General features: G+C 43.3%; 1 protein-coding gene across 2 annotated transcripts in view; it reads right to left on the bottom strand.

The window, feature by feature from the left end:
• NUB1 (negative regulator of ubiquitin like proteins 1) overlaps nucleotides 1-15,895 on the bottom strand; it is a 33,628-nt gene extending 17,733 nt beyond the window's left edge. The window contains exons 1-8 of one of the 2 annotated variants that reach the window (XM_023225342.1): nucleotides 15,740-15,895; nucleotides 12,465-12,583; nucleotides 8,687-8,854; nucleotides 6,144-6,202; nucleotides 4,717-4,787; nucleotides 1,327-1,509; nucleotides 1,056-1,150; nucleotides 358-464 (exon numbers count right to left, since the gene is read on the bottom strand). In XM_023225342.1, coding sequence (XP_023081110.1) covers nucleotides 358-464; nucleotides 1,056-1,150; nucleotides 1,327-1,509; nucleotides 4,717-4,787; nucleotides 6,144-6,202; nucleotides 8,687-8,854; nucleotides 12,465-12,583; nucleotides 15,740-15,809 — 872 coding nt within the window. In that variant the 5' untranslated portion in view covers nucleotides 15,810-15,895. Of the gene's footprint in view, nucleotides 1-357; nucleotides 465-1,055; nucleotides 1,151-1,326; nucleotides 1,510-4,716; nucleotides 4,788-6,143; nucleotides 6,203-8,686; nucleotides 8,855-12,464; nucleotides 12,584-15,620; nucleotides 15,683-15,739 lie in introns of those variants that run through there. The other variant, XM_023225343.2, reaches the window with a different exon arrangement.
• Nucleotides 15,896-18,865: the final 2,970 nt, after the last annotated feature.

Below are 18,865 nucleotides of genomic sequence, written 5' to 3'. Positions count from 1 at the left end.
CATCATACAGCTCTTAAACAATGGATTTGAGGAGTAATCATCAATAGTACCCCAAAACCATTAGGTGACAAGCTGACAGGAAACTTTATAATGGAAAGTTCTAACTAGCAACATAGCACATGTACAAAAGAAGAGAGGATATCCTACCTGCTTGAAAATTCTTTTCTTTACAGGGAGGAAAAGTCAATTAGAAATACAAAGGGAAAAAGAAATTCACCAGTCTACACCATAACTACTCTTTTACATTAACCACTGTCGTAGACGAAAGTCTGCAGTCTCAAGGGCATGGCAGGGTGCTCTGTATAGTCTGGGCCATCTTCCTTAAAGCTGGTATTCACCAAGTACAAAAGCGCCTACCAGAAATATTTGTCAGCGTCCAACAGACATGGCAAGGCTATTCCATATTCTTTTCTTTTCAGGAAAGCTCTGCCCTTCTCATGATATCCCATAGCTAACATAAGGGCCTAGGAAAAAATATGAATTTAAAAAACATCACTTTAAAATATAATAAAACAAATTATATTAAAAGCATATTACTTTTCAAAAACCAAATAAAGTAAACGAAAACCCCACAGATATGTTTAACATTAAACCCCCGCTTACCTATTCCAAATTATAGAACAGGGAAAGGGTATGAGGAAACAGGGGAGAGATGTCAGAATCACCTGTGGACTTTTCCCAAACCACACAGTTTCCTTGCCCTTATTCTGATCCATCCCTTAGGAGACATGGTCCTCTAGTAAAATAAACTAGACGAAAAGCACTGCCACAGGAAGCTGTGTGCACTGAAGGCAGTGGGCCGTGTCCTCAGGTATGTTGAAAGTCACTGCTCCAGGATGGTGAGGTATGACATTTTGTACTAATGCACTGAAAAGCACAGGGTGAGGCCCACTGGATGCCAGTGCTCACCACATGGTGACATTTTCTGTTTACAAGGCTGGAGATGGAGCACTGTTTCCAACCCTTTACAACACTTCCAACATAAAGTAACTAAAAAACCACCCCTGCCCTGACAACAAATCTAAGGACAGGCCACACATTCTCAGAGTACTTACTTTTCTTTCTGATGCGGGAATTCTGATCGATCTGCCTGTCTGGTTAGCTATGTCTAAGTATGGTGTCATTTCTGGATCCACCACCGTCTCAGCAGCTGTAACAAAACCAAAAGGACCTCCATTAACTCAGTGTTAAACAGCTGTGATGATAACGACCTTAAAAATGTTAGACTGTTGAGGTGAAACTCAGTGAGAGCCGTGAACCCCCAGGTGTGTGATCAGTGCTGCCCCTAAGCGTCTGAGTGGGTGACAAGCCCAGTGCTCTCGGTACCTCTCTGTGCCAGTATTTCTAGTCCTCTCTTGGTCCTCTGAATTTGTTTCTCTTTGAGTTCAGCCTCGTTTTGTTCCTCTTCCTCTAACTGGAAGTTTTTCCTCACATCCTCTTCAGACTGTTTTAGTTCAAGCACCATCGCTTTGACATTGTGAGCCACGCCTTGTTCTTCAAGGGTTTTCCCTATAAAATCAGAATCGCCTATTACTTTAAAAAGCCATTAAGCTTACCAGGTAACAGTCCATTTTCTATGTTAAATGGAATTGTTTTTATTTTTGAGACAAGGTCTCACTCTGTCACCCAGGCTGGAGTGCAGTGACACGATCATGGCTCCCCGCAGCCTTCATCTCCTGGGCTCAAGCAAGTCTCCCACCTCAGCCTCCCGAGGAGCTGGGACTACAGGCCCATGCCACCACATCCAGCTAATTTTTTTTTTTTTTTTTTTTTTGAGACTGAGTCTTGCTCCGTCCCCCAGGCTGGAGTGCAGTGGTGCGATCTCAGCCCCCTGCAAGCTCCACCTGCCGGGTTCACGCCATTCTCCTGCCTCAGCCTCCTGAGTAGCTGGGACTACAGGTGCCCGCCACCGTGCCCGGCTAATTTTTTGTATTTTTAGTAGAGACGGGGTTTCACCATGGTCTCGATCTCCTGACCTTGTGATCCACCCGCCTCGGCCTCCCAAAGTGCTGGGATTACAGGCATGAGCCACCACACCCGGCCATATCCAGCTAATTTTTGTATTTTTCACAGTGATGAGGTCTCACTATGTTGCCCAGGCTTGTCTTGGACTCCTGGGCTCAAGTGATCCTCCCACCTCAGCCTCACAAAGTGCTGGGTTACAGACATCAGCCCTCGCTCCTGGACAAAATGGAATTCTTAATCCTGCATACCGTCACACCGCATAATTGGTAAAAATATGCCTACCTTTGCTTGTAAGTATGTCACTGTTAAGCAGTGGTTAAAATCAGCTAGCGACAACAGAATCAACTAAATTCATCATTTCTAATCTTCTTTATTCTCAGCCTAAGACCAGATCAAAGCAACAAATATTTGATAATCTACTACAGGGAGAACACTGTGCTAGACAATATCAATGGAAAATGAGAAAGTATAACACACCTCTCCTACTCTCTAGTTGGTAAAATAACAAAGCCAATTCACAGCTACAAACAGGAAGCTGTACTGCAGCCTGCTGCCATGGTTAAAGGCAAAGACCAGCAGGGCGTGGTGGTTCACACCTGTCACCTCAGTACTTTGGCAGGCTGAGGCAGGTAGATCGCTTGAGCCCAGGAGTTCAAGACCAGCCTGGGCAACACGTGGACCCCGTCTCCACAGAAAATAAAACATTAGCCTGGCATGGTGGTGCGCACCTGTGGTCCTAGCTACTCAGTGGGAAGCCGAGGTGGGAGGATTGCTTGCACCTGGGAGGTGGAGGCTGCAGTGAGCTGCAATCGCACCACCACACTCCAGCCTGGGTGACAGATAGAGACCCTATCTCTAAATAAATAAATAAAAGCAAAGACTATGGGCTCCATCTACCGTTTTAACTCTGTGGCCCTGAATAAACTACCTGTCTTCTAGGACTCAGTTTCCTCATACATAAATTGGAAATAAAGGGCAGAAATCAATGAAACAGAATGAAAGAAAACAGTAACAAAATCAAAAGCTGGCTCCATGAATAAATTAGCCAAATACACAAATCTAACAAAAATTATGTCAAAGATGCAAAAAACAAAATAAAAAAGGGTAAACATAGATGCAAACAGATTTTAAAATAACAAAACAATATTGTGAACTAAAAACACAAATGTAAATACATTTCTGGAAAATTGTAGCTGGATTTTCTTTTGAGAAATATGACAACCTTTCTAACATTAATACATAAAATAAAGGTCCATCAGTGGTTAAGCCATCTTGATTAAAAAAAAAAAAAAAAAAAAAAAGGCAAGGGTTGGGGGAGGTCACCAGATTTTAAGACTACAACAAAGCCACAGTAATAAAAAAAAAAACAAAAAAAACCACAGGTGACTAGGAAGAACAGAAAGTATAGAAACAGGGACCCCCAAAAAGGGTCACCACCAATCATTGGGGAAAAGATAGACTATTTAATGAATTATATAGGAAGAAAAATAAAGGAACCCTTAGACTTTATATAGAAAGGGGGACTCTGGACAGACTGAGGACCTCTTTTAGATTAAGCTAATATTCAAGAAAATGTCGACTATCCTTGTGGCCCTGGGGTTAGGGAAAGGACTTCAACAAAACACAAATCATAGGCAATGGATTTGATGACACCAAAATCAAGGATTTCTGTCCAATGAAGGATGCCACAAACAGAATTAACAGAGGGATGAGGCAACAGTGAAAAGATATCCATGACATGTAAAATAGACAATGGGAAATTGCTAGAGACAACACTGGAAAGGAAGGCTGGGTAAGCTGTGAAGGGCTATCTTAGATCAAGCTAAGAATTGTGAACTTCATTCTCGAGGCCACAGGAACGCACTGAAAACCAGTGGGCTACAGGGCTTGTATGGATTGCTGCAATAGCTAACTGGTCTCCTCAAGTCAACTCATGCCACCTTCAAATACATTCCTGTACTACGTGACCTTTCTAAAATACAAACAGCATTGTGTATCACTCCGCAGCATAGATGTCTTTCCATTTCTCTTAGGAGAAATGTACTAACACTGAGTAAGGTCATCTAGTTTCTCGTTTTCCAACAGCTGTGCTACTGACATCTTGGGCTGGGCAAGTCTGTGTTGTGGGCCTGTTCTGGGCGTTGCACATCCAGCAGCATCCCCAGCCTCCACCCACTAAACGACAGCAGCACAACCTCCCCCGTCACCAAGTTATAACCACCAAAAATGTCTCCAGACAATGCCAAATGTCTCCTGGGTATTCAGTATGGCCTCTGCCTGCCCCTCCATCCTTAAAAAGCACTCCCCTCCCCTCACTCTCCACACACAGCCACGCTGGACCTTCCTCAGTTTCTCAAATTCACACCATAGTGCTCTGACATAAGGCTTTCCGTCTGGAACGCACGCCACCATGGTCTCCCCACTGTCCTCACAGAGCCTTCGCTCTTCTCGCTCAAGAAGGATTTGCTGGAACTGGCATCTTACACTCAGCACACCTCATGTTCCATTCTGTAACATTTTATCTAAGCTGTAATGAGTGTCTTTCTTCCCACTATCATAGAGCAGACAATAAATATCTATTGGAAAAGCTATTTTCTGCTTTACATTTTTATTTTAGTAAACTTCTAAATCAGTTTTGGATTATAATTGGAATAAAGCTACAAACTGTTGAAAAGCCAGTGAGAAAAAAAGGGAAGTCATTATTTCTATATTTGGTTCATTGAAAAATTATGCATACTTTGCCATACATACCTAGTTGTAGTTGCTTCTTATTTATGACAATTTTGATATAATTTTCTTGAAATCCAAAGGTTTCAGCTATTCTGTAAAATAAAACCAGTGAAAACTGTAGGAAAACAAAATTGTTATGTATTATTCATTAAAAAGACTTTAGCCAGGCCCAGTGGCTCACACCTGTAATCCCAACACCCTGGGAGGCCAAGGTGGGAGGATGGCTTGAGCCCAGGAAGGAATTCAAGACCAGCTTGGGCAACACAGATATCCTATCTCTACAAAAAATGTTTTAAAATTAGCCAGGCCTGGTAGCCCATGCCTGTGGCCCTAGCTGCTTGAGAGGCTTGGGTAGGAGGATTGCTTGAACCCGAGTTTGAGGTTGCAGTGAGCTATATTCATGCCACTGTGCTTCAGCTTGGGTGACAGAGCAAGATCCCATCTCTAAAAATAAGTATTTTTTTAAAAGAAGGCTTTAATCATGATAGCTATTTTATACATTTTATCAGAAACACCCAGGATTTCACCTGACTGACTCACAAACATCACAACAAAGCCATCTTACTAGATGGCTATTTGAAACTGTAGGAGACAAGGTCCTTTTTAAACTCTGTTTTACTACTTGTTTCCTCAGGCGGTGGAGACCACAATGCCCTAGATCCATGTGAACAGGAAGCCCTAGCTGCACATCCAGAGAAAATCCACCCCCTATACCTTCTGTGGTCTCCTTGGAGGAGCCCATAACGGGGGCTGATCCACAGGATCTTCTACGCATGTGTGTTGAATGCCATTTCCTGAATCCACCCCTAACAGTCCTGATGTAGACCAATGAAGGAAATGAGAAAAATCAGCTGAAGAAATACACCCGCTAGCTAACCCTGGAGGTGCTCCCAACACCATTTTAAAACCTATAAGGAGATGAAATAACCCACTAGATCTCAAAGTTAGGATTTCACTAGTATGTGGCAGACAAGTGTGTGTGTGTGTGTGTGTGTGTGTGTGTGTGTGTGTGTGTTTTACAGATGGGCCAACAGCCTGAAATCAGATAAAACACCATGCTGAAGGTCATAGCAAGCTACTGGTGCATTAGGGAAAAAAATAATAATTCAAAACTGATGAGCTAGTGAGTACCAGGTGTCTCCTGTTTATATCACTCACTCACTCATTCAAACATGCACCCAGTGCCTACCATGTGATGGGCATGGAGTTCCCACCTGCTCGGAAGTTACACCAGGAAATAGTGTTTGCAAGTCTTGAGCCCTCACTTTGCCACTTACCTACCAGTATCAGCTCTAATAAGTCCTTCAACCTCAAAGCCTCAATTTCCTCTTCTATAAAATGAGGATAATGCCTGCCCTACCTATCTTAAGAGGACGCTCACAGAGGATCAAATGAGCCAATACAAAAAGGCCCAGAGCACCTAGGACACAGAGCACACAAATACTCACTTGGACCTCAGTTCTCTCCCAGTGATGAGCAATCGGGTCTCCAACAAGTTTTTCCTATCCTGTTAAAAATAAGACAAAGTAAAGTGTACTTGAATTTAACACACTTTGGAGAGATTATCCTGTGAAATCAGAAAAGCTGACGGCAGAGGATATAAACTTAGCTCACCGTTAAGAACTAAAACGCTGGCCGGGCGCGGTGGCTCAAGCCTGTAATCCCAGCACTTTGGGAGGCCAAGACGGGCAGATCACAAGGTCAGGAGTTCGAGACCATCCTGGCGAACACGGTGAAACCCCGTCTCTACTAAAAAAATACAAAAAAGCTAGCCGGGCGAGGTGGCGGGCGCCTGTAGTCCCAGCTACTTGGGAGGCTGAGGCAGGAGAATGGCGTAAACCCGGGAGGCGGAGCTTGCAGTGAGCTGAGATCTGGCCACTGCACTCCAGCCCGGGTGACAGAGCGAGACTCCGTCTCAAAAATAAAAAAATTAAAAAAAAAAAGAACTAAAACGCTGCCTGCCTAGAAGTCTACTGAACATAACCCAGCACAGGCTGACCCTGTGACCTGCACATCCTCAAGGGGGCGGCAGCGTGGCACCACCAGGCAGGGCTACTCAGAGGGGCCTCTCTCACAAGGCTGGACGTCTTTACCATTTCAGAACATTTCCACCATCCCTCAAAGAAACACCATGGCCTGTACCCCATTCACTCCCCTTTGCCCCCCAGCCCCTAGCAACCACTAATCTATTTTCTGCTGCTACAGATTTGCCTGTTCTGGACATTTCCTATAAATGGGATCACGCAGTACGTGGTCTTTTGTGTCTGGCTTCTTCCCTAAGTATCATGTTTTCAGGTGCACCCACGCTATGGACGCATCAGCACTTAATTCCTTTGCATTGTGAATAGTTTTCCGTCATATGAATAGACCACATTTATCTATCCCTTCATCTGTTGATGGACATTTGGACTATTTCCATCTCTCAGCTACTGAATAGTGTTGCTATGACCATTCATGTATGAGGTTTTACATATTAATATATATGTGGGCGGTGCCCAGGTGCCCAGGCAAGAGCCCGAGGGCACAAGCTGTTCCAGTATAATAAAGAAAATATATAGAATAAGAATAGTTATACTAGAAATAGATTATAGATTATATATGAATATCATTAATTATTAGTTTGTAGTATTACTCTTTATTTCAATATTATAATAATCTTTGCTCTACAATTACAACCTGGGAAAAACCAGGCCATACAGAGATAGGAGCTGAAGGGACACAGTGAGAAGCGACCAGAAGACAAGAGTGTGAGCCCTCTGTTATGCCTGGACAGGGCCACTAGAGGGCTCCCTGGTCTAGCAGTAACTCCAGTGCCTGGGAAGGCCCCTGTTACTTAGCAGACCTTGGTCTAGCGGTAGCGCCAGTGCCTGGGAAGGCACCCGTTACTTAGCAGATAGGGAAAGGAAGCCTTTCCCTGGGGGAGTCAGAGAAGAGTCTGCTCCACCACCTCTTGTGGAAGGCCTGACATTAGTCAGGCCCGCCCACAGCCATCCTGTGATGCTGTGCTTCAGTGGTCACACTCCTGTTTCACTTTCATGTTCTGCTCTGTACATGTGGCTCTGCCTTCAGATAGCAGTAGCAGAATTAGTGAACGTATTAACGTCTTTGATCTTTCTGAGAAAAGCATAGAAGAAATAATGACGTAAGCTGTCCTCTCTCTCTCTGCCTCGGCTACCTAAAAGGGTGGCCTGTCCTGTCCGGTGGACACGTGACTCCCGTGACCTTATCAATCACTGGAGATGACTCACAGTGCTTACCCTGCCCCTTTTGCCTTGTATCCAATAAATAACAGCACAGCCAGGCATTCGGGGCCACTACCGGTCTCCACGTCTAGGTGGTAGTGGTCCCCTGGGCCCAGCTGTCTTTTCTTCTATCTCTTTGTCTTGGGTCTTTATTTCTACGACCTGTTGTCTCCACACATGAGGAGAAAAACCCACAGACCCAGTAGGGCTGGACCCTATACTCATTTCTTCTAAGAGTGCTGGCGCTGATCAGTCCCAAGAGACTCTGGGTGCCTTGCCACAGTGACATTTGTAGATGCAAACCACCTGGCCATGGCAATGACAGGAGGTGACCCCACCCAGATCTCCTGGGCCCTGCTTGAGCACTCGGCGGACTGCCCTCTGACCTCTACTGGAACAGGAAAAGGATGAAGCCTTCTGTGCTGTGTCCTCCTGCACAGGCACCTAGGAAACTTGGGAGTCCTTTATTCCCCATTACTTCTCAACATTCGCACTCTAGAAAGGATCAGAATGTGACATACAGCTCTGTGGCGTTTGAGAGGCCCAAGAGGGTCTCTAAAAGCCTACCTTGGGAATGTTCCAGTTTAAGAATCTGTAACATTAACTTTTAAGTTGATAAATTGTTCAATATGTAAAGTCACTTAAAAGAATTCTAACTTCGGATTGTAACCTTCCAAAAAACAACAATTTATTTGATCACATCACTAACCAGACATTAACGCCTACTCAAATTTAGGGAAATTACTCACTTTTTTTAGTCTTGGTGGTAAAAACACCTCGATTGTAGCAATTCCTGTTGTTCTATAATTTTCATTTCCTGTTCCACGCTCAATTGCCTTGCAACGTATTTCTTCTATCATCTTTTCTACTTCATTTTCACAGCATTCTAGTTTGTCAGAGTACTTCTTAGCAAGGTCCTATCAAGAAAAATCAGAAAATGCAATACTGACTTAAAAAACAAAAAGGCAAAATACAGAAAAGGGCATGAAAGACTCTAAGGCCATCAACTCTGATGAGCGGAGGTCACCCCATTACACTGCAGCCCACGCTGTGGCTTGATATCTTGAGAGATGTGGAGTTTAGAGAGTCCAGGAAAAAGTGAAAACATTTATTTGAGACTGGGCGTGGTGGCTCGTGCCTGTAATCCCAGCACTTTGGGAGGCCAAGGCAGGTGGATCACTTGAGGTCATGAGTTTGGGACCAGCCTGGCCAACATGGTGAAACCCCATAACTACTAAAATACAAAAATTAGCTGGGCATGGTGGCGTGTGCCCGTAGACCCAGCCACTCGGGAGGCTGAGGCAGGAGAATCGCTTGACCCAGGAGGCAGAGGCTGCAGTGAGCCAAGATTGTGCCACTGCACTCCAGCCTGGGTGACAGAGCAAGACTCCTCCGTCAAAAAAAAAAAAAAAAAAAAAAAAAATTATTTAATAAATGTTTTCTACCCACAAATAGTAAAAAAGAAAAAAGAAAAAAGAAAAAAAAAAGGCTCAACAGAAAAAGTAAAAATAATTGAGAATCTTCTAAGGGGAAGAAAAGGGTGGGCTATGACTTACGTGACTACAATCTATTTAAAAAGTATAGTGAACTGTTCAACTCCACTAGAGGGGAAAACGAAAAAAAAAAACTGAAAATATTCCAATTTTTCAAACTTGTGAGAACAAACCAAGTTGGACTTAAACAATTTTCTTAATGAAAAACTGTGAATCATGGGTACTAGTTGTAAAATTACTTGTCAGGGAGAGCTTTAGAATTGAGAAAAAAAGAAGATTGAAAGGGCTCAGGAAACGATGAGAACCAGTTACTACTGAGAGCAAAGGCATTATGGTTCCTCCCCAGAAGAATCCAGATGAATATCTCTAATCCAAAAATCTGAAATCGCCAAAATTCAACATCTGGAGATGCTAAAAGGAAATGCACACGGAAGTATTTTGAATTCTGAATTTTCAGATTAGGATGCCTGACTAGTAGGTATAAAGCAAACATTTCAAAATCCAAAACACTTCCAGTCCCAACTAATCCAGATACGGGATACTCCTCTCAATCGGTATTTGCATTTGAGGTTCAATGTTTCATTAAACATCTCATAAACCAGTAAACACTTCAAAAAACCCCAAAGGTCAAGGTTTCATTAAATTCATAATGTAATACCATACAGTACATAAAAATGATGGTGTAAGCATAAATTTAGGGCAGAAGAGATGTTCGTGATATATGTGAAGTTGGAAAACTTTATAGATAGGCGTATAGGTTGGGTGTGGTGGTTTATGCCTGTCATCCCAGCACTTTGGAAGGCAAGGCGAGAGGATTGATCAAGCCCAGGAGTTCAGGACCAACCTGGGCAACAAAGTGAGACCCCGTCTCTACAAAAAATAAAAATATATTAGCCAGGCGTGGTGGCATGCACCTGTAGCCCCAGCTACTCCCAAGCTTGGGGTAGCAGAATCGCTTGAGCCCAGGAGTTTGAGGCTGCAGTAAGCTATGCCCATGCCATTGCACTCCAGCCTGGGCAACAGACAAAGACCTTGTCTTGAAAAAAAAAAAGAAAAAAAAATGTTTTAAGTAACATAAACCTATATATACTTTTTTTTCTTTTAGAGATGGGGTCTCACTATGTTGCCCAGGCTGCAGTGCAGTGGCTATTCACAGGTGGGACCTCAGCATACTACAGTCTCCAACTCCTGGGTTCAAGTGATCCTCCTGCCTTAGCCTCCTGAGTAGCTGGGACTACAGGTATGCGCCACTGGGTCCAGCAATACTGTTTTTTAACAGTTATGTAGGAAAAGAGGAAGAATATACCTATGCCAATGACATTTGACATATTTTAAAAATACATTCTTTATATTTTTGTATTTATATACATACTTTTTAAAACCTAGGATATATAAGTACTTTAAAAAAAACTTTCTATAATTTTCTAGAAAGTCTAACTAGTGAGGATTTCTTTCTTCCTCCTGTCACCAGCCAATTCTGACACCAACTGGAAGTCCTGCGATTCAATTCTGACACTAACTACCCAGAGTTAGTGTTAGACTCCACAGGTTTAAGGGCTCACTCCACAAAAAAGCCCTAACTTCAGATACCAGTTAGCAAGGATCTGGTCCCCAGGTTACCCATACTTTTGTCTGACTTAGCTACAAAGTCGAGGGTTCATACAAGCACCCCCCTTCAGATTCCATGATTTGCTAGAACAACTCACAGAACTCCAGAAAATGGTACACTTACAAATACAGTTCATTACAAAGGACACAAATGACTATTCATATGAAGAGCTACTAAAGCAAGATCTGGAAAGGTCCTGAGCATGGAAGCCTCTGTCCCATGGAGTTGGGGGTGTACATCCCAACATGTGGATGTGTTCACCGACTTGGAAGCTGCCCAAAATCTGTCATTTAGGGGTTTGTATGGAAGTTTCATTATGCAGGTCTGATTAAATCACTGACCATTAGTATTAGTCATCAGCTCAATTTCCCCTTCCCAGAGGTTGGAGGGGAGGGCGGAAAGTTTCAAGTATCTAATCACAGCTTGGTACTTTCGGTGACCAGCCCCATCCTGAAGCTATCTAGGGGAAACCAAGCCTCATTAGAACAAAGGTTGTCCCCATCATGCTTACCACTCAGGAAATCCCAAGAGTTTTGGCTCTGCCAGGAACCAGGGACAAATATCTTTCCTTTAGGCCACACCTAGTTTCTAAGCCAAGAGACTGTAACAAGTAAATTCAGAAGCAAGGTCGGAAGGTGGGTTGCAAAGAAAAAGTGAGGCCTGCCTGGAACAGAAGAAACAGAAGAACTAGGACCCTAATACAGTTTGTCACCTCCCAAGCACACCACTATGTCACAACACAGAGCAATTTAATGCCTGATGACAATCCTTAGTCCCTGATAAATGTTACATCATGTTCAGGATACTCCAAACGACAGCAGAGAAGTACATGCTAGGAAATTCCAATATGATAATTTCTGGCAAAAATGAGTACTGTTTATCTGCTTAGAAAAACAAGCACATTTCAGTTTCTAGAAACATCACTTACATACAATACCATTTCTGATGATGCCATGAAAAACTGAGATACAACTGTTAGAAAACAACCTATTTTGGAAAAATGAACACTGATAGTGAGAGCATCAAGAAAGCTGGTGGAAAGGAGCAATTGTTTTATAGCAGATGATAGCAAGCAGCACCGAGAATAAGCCAAGACACTGTCACTCTGAATACACAATGCAATAACTTACTGGCACCAATACTGTTGCACTGACGGGTCAAAATGAGTTCCAGATAATAATGTTATGTAACTCTGTGATGTTATTAAAAATATATGCCTGAAAAATTAGATAACATCCTTATGTGAATAAAATATTAGTAAACAAAAATAAGGTTGTCAACTCCTAGTAAAAAGTGGGTACCTGCTCACCACTAATGCTTCTGGTTATGCCAAAAGTTTATATGGTCACGCCTGACAATTCAGAATCTTATTTACCAAGGAGATTTATAATGCTGCCAATTATTGATGTCTTAAAAGAAAAATACCTTTAATGCCAAACCAACTTTTTTATTTTCATCTGTATATGGAGGTTTCCAGAGCTGAATCCTGTCTTCCCTTAAAAACTGGGTCAGTTTTGCTTGAAGGTATTTCTTTTGTGCCATCCCTGAAAGCAAAACAAAACAATAATAAAACTCCACACTGCATTTTAAAGTGTTAATAACTTACCTACATGTTAAGGTGTTTTGTTGGGTAAGCAAAGCTCCCTTCTTCTCTCATTAAATATAAATTACTATGGTTTAAACAAGCTCCAGACTTCTCTAAAAATATACATGGAAATATATGTTCAATTATATATATTACATATATAAAACATGTATTTCAAAGTTGCCAATATGTAGCAAGGATTATTACACGCTTGCTATTTCTTAATCTGCTATTCTCTTATCTAAGAGAAAAGAGAAAATACGAGAAAGATAAATCCCTTGAGTGGTGAACTTTTTTCTTTTTTATTGAGACGGAGTCTCGCTCTGTTGCCCAGACTCGAGTGCAATGGGGTGATGTCGGCTCACTGCAACCTCTGCCCCTTGGGTTCAAGCCATTCTCCTGCATCAGCCTCCCTAGTCACTGGGATTACAGGTGTGCACTACCACGCCCACCCAGCTAATTTTCATATTTTTAGTAGAGATGGGGTTTCACCACGTTGGCCAGGCTGGTCTCGAATTCCTGACCTCAAGTGATCCACCCACCTTGGTCTCTCAAAATGCTGGGATTACAGGTGTGAGCTGTAAATTCTCTCATACTTTGGCTAGTTTAACATAAAACAAAAGGCCAACCATCCTGGTAGTTAAATATAAAGAAAAGCTTGCTTGAACTGTAAACTATCAATAATAAATATTTTCGGGTGGGTGTGGTAGCTCAGCCCTGTAATCCCAGCACTTTGGGAGGCTGAGTTCAGGAGTTGAGATCAGGAGTTCGAGATCAGCCTGGCCAACATGGTGAAATCCCATCTCTACTAAAACAAACAAACAAAAAACAAAAAATTAGCCGGTCGTGGTGGCAGGTACCTGTAAACCCAGCTACTCAGGAGGTTGAGGCAGGAGAATCGCTTGAATCCAGGAGGCAGAGGTTGTAGTGAGCCGAGATGGCACCACTGCACTCCAGCCTGGGCAACAGAGTGAGACTCCATCTCAAAATAATAATAAATATATAAATATTTTCTATGTCAGAATTTTTTAAATTAAAAAGATTATAATAGTAGAAAAATGTTGCATATTTTCTGATTAACAGCCTAACAGCACATCTATTATTCAAATCTAACACTGACTGGATCATTTTACAGCTGAGAAAACCAGGGCCCTGAGTTTGTACCACGACTCAGGCAAAGACACAAAATTAGGCAGCATCATAATGAGCATAACTTCCACCCACAATACTGGACTCTGAGCTTCTGTCGTGGAGTCCCTTGCGCTTGCCTGTTCCAGGTACGTAACTTTTCTCCCCCAAAGAAGTACGTGCCACGATGAGCTATCTACTCATCCCACACTAGCACAGCAATTCAAAGATGTGAGGCAGCTGAGATGTGAGGCAGCTGGCAGGTGTAGCACTGCGCTTTAAGGTTTACCAAATCAGACAAGCAATAAGTAAAGAAAAATGTTATTAGTCCCTGAATGATGAACACAAGTTCTAGAGAGTGGAAAAAATATGAGTTAATATTATCGAGATAAATTTCTTTTTTCTATTGAGGGCCAGTATTCCACATCCCCCCAAACCCAATTCACGCAACTTTGAAATCAAGTTTGGTAGCTTGTGTATTTCATAAACAAATATTTTTTTAAAGAAAGTTCAAATCTATTTGATGTCAGTGCGGGAACAAGAATTACGTTAATCAGGACAGGGAGGAGAAAAGAGAGGAAGGAATAACACAGACAAGGAGGTTGACGTGTGCAACCTGGGTGGCCCATGGGAGAATCCTCCATTTTCAAGCACTGACAAAGGGCTTATCACAGCAAAGCATGTTAGTACTTAAAGCCTTAGCTTTTCAAACACCAATAACTTAAAAGACTACTTTACATACTACTCATGAATCTTTAGAAATTCTGAATAAAATATCACAGCAACCCTACTGTTTCCCCACTGGGGGACAGTACTGGAGCCAAGCAATTTGAAAGGCTGATGCAGTACTCAAAGATGCCATCCACGGCCGGGTGCATTGGCTCACACCTGTAATCCCAGCACTTGGGAGGCCGAGGCCAGCGGATCACCTGAGGTCAGGAGTTCAAGACCAGCCTGGTCAACATGGTGAAACCTGGTCTCTACTAAAAAAATAAACAAATAAAAATTTTTAAAAAGATGCCATCCAAGCCACCACTTGACAGAAGGACAAAGGAGTATTACAAACCTAGTGCATGTCAGACACTCCAGGGAGCAAACGACAGCTCCAGGGTCTACACCTAATAGGATTTAACGTCAAAAAAAATTAAACCACTGTCTTGAAACTTAGGAAACTTCAGTTATAGACAACAGAGTAAGTGGTGACATATTTTAAGTTTAATAAGTCAGCTTTTAATTTTAACTGAAATGAGAACTGAAAAAGTTTCATGCATGCCATACAATGTTGCACATTGTAACTAAGAAAAGATGAAACTCATTAAAATCACTCCCTGCTCCAAACAGAAAGTGAAACGTTATAACGATCCTTTAAAAATTTCACTTTCACTTTTGTAATGAATCAATGCTACCTTTAGCCACAGTTTTTCAACTATATATTATATACAGTTGAAGCACAACTATGTCTAGTCAAGACGCATTCATTTTTTCTTAGGAAAATACGTAGGAAAATGAAAGATTCTTGATTAAAAATAAAAGGGAAGAAGGTGAGAGTAATAGAATCAGGTCGTCAAGATTCGAGAAAATCAAGTGTCTCCTCATTAAATAGCAAAGAAAATCTGGCTTTGATTGCAAATAAATCCCAAATGGTATACTCGGAGTAAGTGTTATGATTCAAGTATAGCATTTGGCTAATTTTTTATAGATACATTTATTCTTTTCTCTCCCCAAATCAATATACTCAACATTTTCTTTTAAATACCCCACACCTGTGCCTAACTCAGCGCAAACCAAAGGGCCCCGAAGGGCCAGCGCGTCCCGAAGCCCGACCCGCAGCTCCCGGCCCCGGCCCAGCTTCACCCATGGCCGCTCACCCCAGCCCCGCGGCCGCTCCACCCGCGGCCAGGAGAGGTGCCCGGTCGGACCGGGAACCAGGGCGCCGAGCAGCTCTGCTGAGGCTGGGGTCAGGGACACTCGGCCGCCGGGTCCTCACCTGCGCCACGCCACGCCCGCGGCGACCAACAGAGTGCCCGGATGCGGCGGCGGCCGCCGTTTGTTTTCATTCCGGGTGAGGCCAGCCCCGCCCCCGCCACCGCTACTGCCTCCGCCGCCGCCGCCGCCGCCGCCGCCGCCGCCGCTTGGAAGGAGGGTTGTGGGCGGGGCCAAGGCGAAGCCAGCTGTGGGCGGGGATACGGTCGTGTGGGCGTGGTTACCGCGGGGCGGAGCCGCCACGGGTGAGCTAAATGGAGGCGGGGCTGGGCGAGGATGTGGCCGTGTGGGGCGAGGACCTGGGAGTTGGTGTCCGACGCCGCCCCAGGCTCAGGCTTCCAGGACCTCCCGCCCGGGCCCAGTTTGCCAGCCATCAAGAGGAAATGGATCCTGGCTTTGTTTCTCCAAAATCCTTGAAAGAGGCTGGGGGAAGGGTCGGGACCGTCCCAACCCACATCTCATCCCTCAGCCTAGGCTGGACCCCCTCCCTAAACCAGCGGCTTTTCACCCCGCCCTCCACAATCCCACCAGTGGCTTCCCTGGGGTGAAATTAGGCTGCTTCCCGGGAATTTCCTCCCCCATGCTGTCCACGGCCACTAGGGACCACAAAACCTAGGGAGCTCTGCCTGCTTTCAAGGCCCCATTCCCAAGGCTGTGCTCAACAGTGACGCTTCTATTTTATTATCAGTTATTGCTGTTAATCTCTTTCTGTGCCTAACAAACTTTATGGCAGGTATGTATGCATGTATAGGAAAAATGTAGTGTGTGTATATATATATATTTGTGTGTGTATATATGTATATGTGTGTGTATATATATAGTGTGTGTGTGTATATATATATATATGTGGGTGCAGTACTATCCGAGGTTTCAGGCATCTACTGTGGGTCTTGGGACATACCACCTGTGTGTGGATAAGAGGGGACTGCTGTAACCTTGCAGTGACCAATCCGCTTTTCGTTCCGTTTCTGCTTTCTTTAGGCCTTTTCTACCTATAAAACCCACCTCCTCTGCCCAGCTCATTGGAGTACCGTTTCTAAATTTTTAGAGAAGATACCATCCTGATTCGTGAATCAATAAAAGCCAATAGATCTTTAATCTAAATCTGTGGAAATTTTGACTTCTGAAAAGAGATATTAAATAACTGTATAAGCGCACCAGACCAATCTGATTCACCTTTTATATACCCAAGTTGTGAGTTGTTTTTCAGTTGCATGGACTCCCAGAAGGAAGGTTTCACACATAACCTGAGGATGCCCAGATGAGCCAAGCATGCAACCGGGGCGGAACCTGAGTGCTCAGATCAAAGCAGGGACTGAATTAAGAGATGGGCACCGCATGGTGAGATCCAGAATGCAATCAGATCAAGCCCTGGCATCACCCCATGGCAGGGTCCAGTCAGATGAGCATCCCAGCATCACCTCATCGCAAAATCTAATCAGATCATGTGTCATTACCGTATGCTTATAAAACCCAATCCAGCCCCCAACTCAAGGAGGCAGAGTTGAGGGTTTCCTCATGTCTCCTTGACAGTCAACTCACGACAAAGCCTTTCTTTTCTCAAAAGCCAGTGCCATGGTGTTGGCTTCTGGCATATCAGGAAGCAAGCCCGTTGATTGCTCAGTAGCAATTGCAGCAAGGTAGAAGGACAACAGAATCTGTTCTGATATTTTTTTCTGAGGGCTTTCTCTGAAATGAGTAACAAAGATAGTTTCACTTTTACAGTTACATAGTAGACCATCAGGAAATTGAATGTCCACGCTCAGGTGTGATGGAGAAGCTGGCAGTAGACGAAGGCTCCAACTAACAACTAGAAAAGCCAGAAAGCAAAGTCAGAAAACATCTGTTTGAAGGCAGTGGAAGCTGCTGAGGCAAGAATGGGGGGACTTGATATTCCAGAGAATGAGGAACCTTCAAGGGGTGAGCTAATGTCTGCAGTGGCTTGTATTGATGTGTGAGGGATTTTGCCAATTCTGGATACAAGGATGAGGCTGAGAATTTAGACTTTGAGACCACAGAAGGCCACTGCTGGGGACAGAAAACCAACACAGTTTTTGCAGAGACATAGGGGGAAATTCCAAGGACAATTGCTAAATTCAAGGCTTGTATGGGGCAAGAAACTGAAACATCAATGGAAGGCCTCTGAAAGCAGAAGTTTTTGATAGACTGCAAAACAAAGATTCGAGTCTGAGATCTGCTAGGGTGGTGGTGGAAGTGGGTTGCTGCAGAGCCTACACCATGTTCCCAGTTGGAAACTGGAGGGCAAAGGTAGCTTGAACTCTACTAGAACCTCAGCCCAGCCTTCACTCCGCACAGTCCTTGATTGGATTAAGGTTATTGGCCACTCCTCTCTTTGGTTTTGTGGAGGAAAGGGAAAACCCTCGTGAGAGAATGATAACATTTGAAGCCTCTACAACTTTTTAGAAGTTATCTTTGGCATCTCATTAAAAAGTAACTAGATAAATGAAAAAAAAGAAAAAGACAATAGAAACAGACCCACAGATGAGTCAGATATTGGAGTTGCCTGATTAAAAATAACTATGATGAACATTTTCAAGAAAACAGAGAAAAAGATGAAAATTTCACCTGAGCATTGAAATATATAAAAATAAATCAAATGAAAACTCTAGAGGTAAAAAGTATAATAAATGAGGCTGTGAGCTCTGGATGTTAATCAAAACTAAAGACACGATTAGTGAACCGCAGGCACATCAATAGAAAACATCCAAACTGAAGAACAGAAGGAAAGAATGGAAAATACAGAAACAAGCATTAGAGACACATGGGACATGATGAAAAGGTCTACCAGGAATTCTGTTTCCCAGAAAAAGAGAGAATGGGCAGAAACCGTATTTGAAAAGATAATAACCAAGATTCCAAGTTTTGCAAAACTGATGAAAGACATCAAATTACAAATTCTGTAAGTTCTATGGCTCCTAATCAGGATAAATACAAAATCAGCCACACCTAGTGCATTAGTAGAACCACTGAAAACCACGGAAAAAGATAAAAATCTTTAAAAGATGCCAGGGCCAGGTGCGGTGGCTCACATCTGTAATCCCAGTACTTTGGGAGGCTGAGGCAGGTGGATCACCTGAAGTCAGGAGTTCAAGATGAGCTTGACCAATAT

Source organism: Piliocolobus tephrosceles, chromosome 8 (assembly GCF_002776525.5).
Source record: "Piliocolobus tephrosceles isolate RC106 chromosome 8, ASM277652v3, whole genome shotgun sequence".
NCBI lineage: Eukaryota > Metazoa > Chordata > Mammalia > Primates > Cercopithecidae > Piliocolobus > Piliocolobus tephrosceles.
The sequence above is the reverse complement of the archived record's forward strand: the minus strand, read 5'-3'. Positions and strand labels throughout refer to the sequence as shown.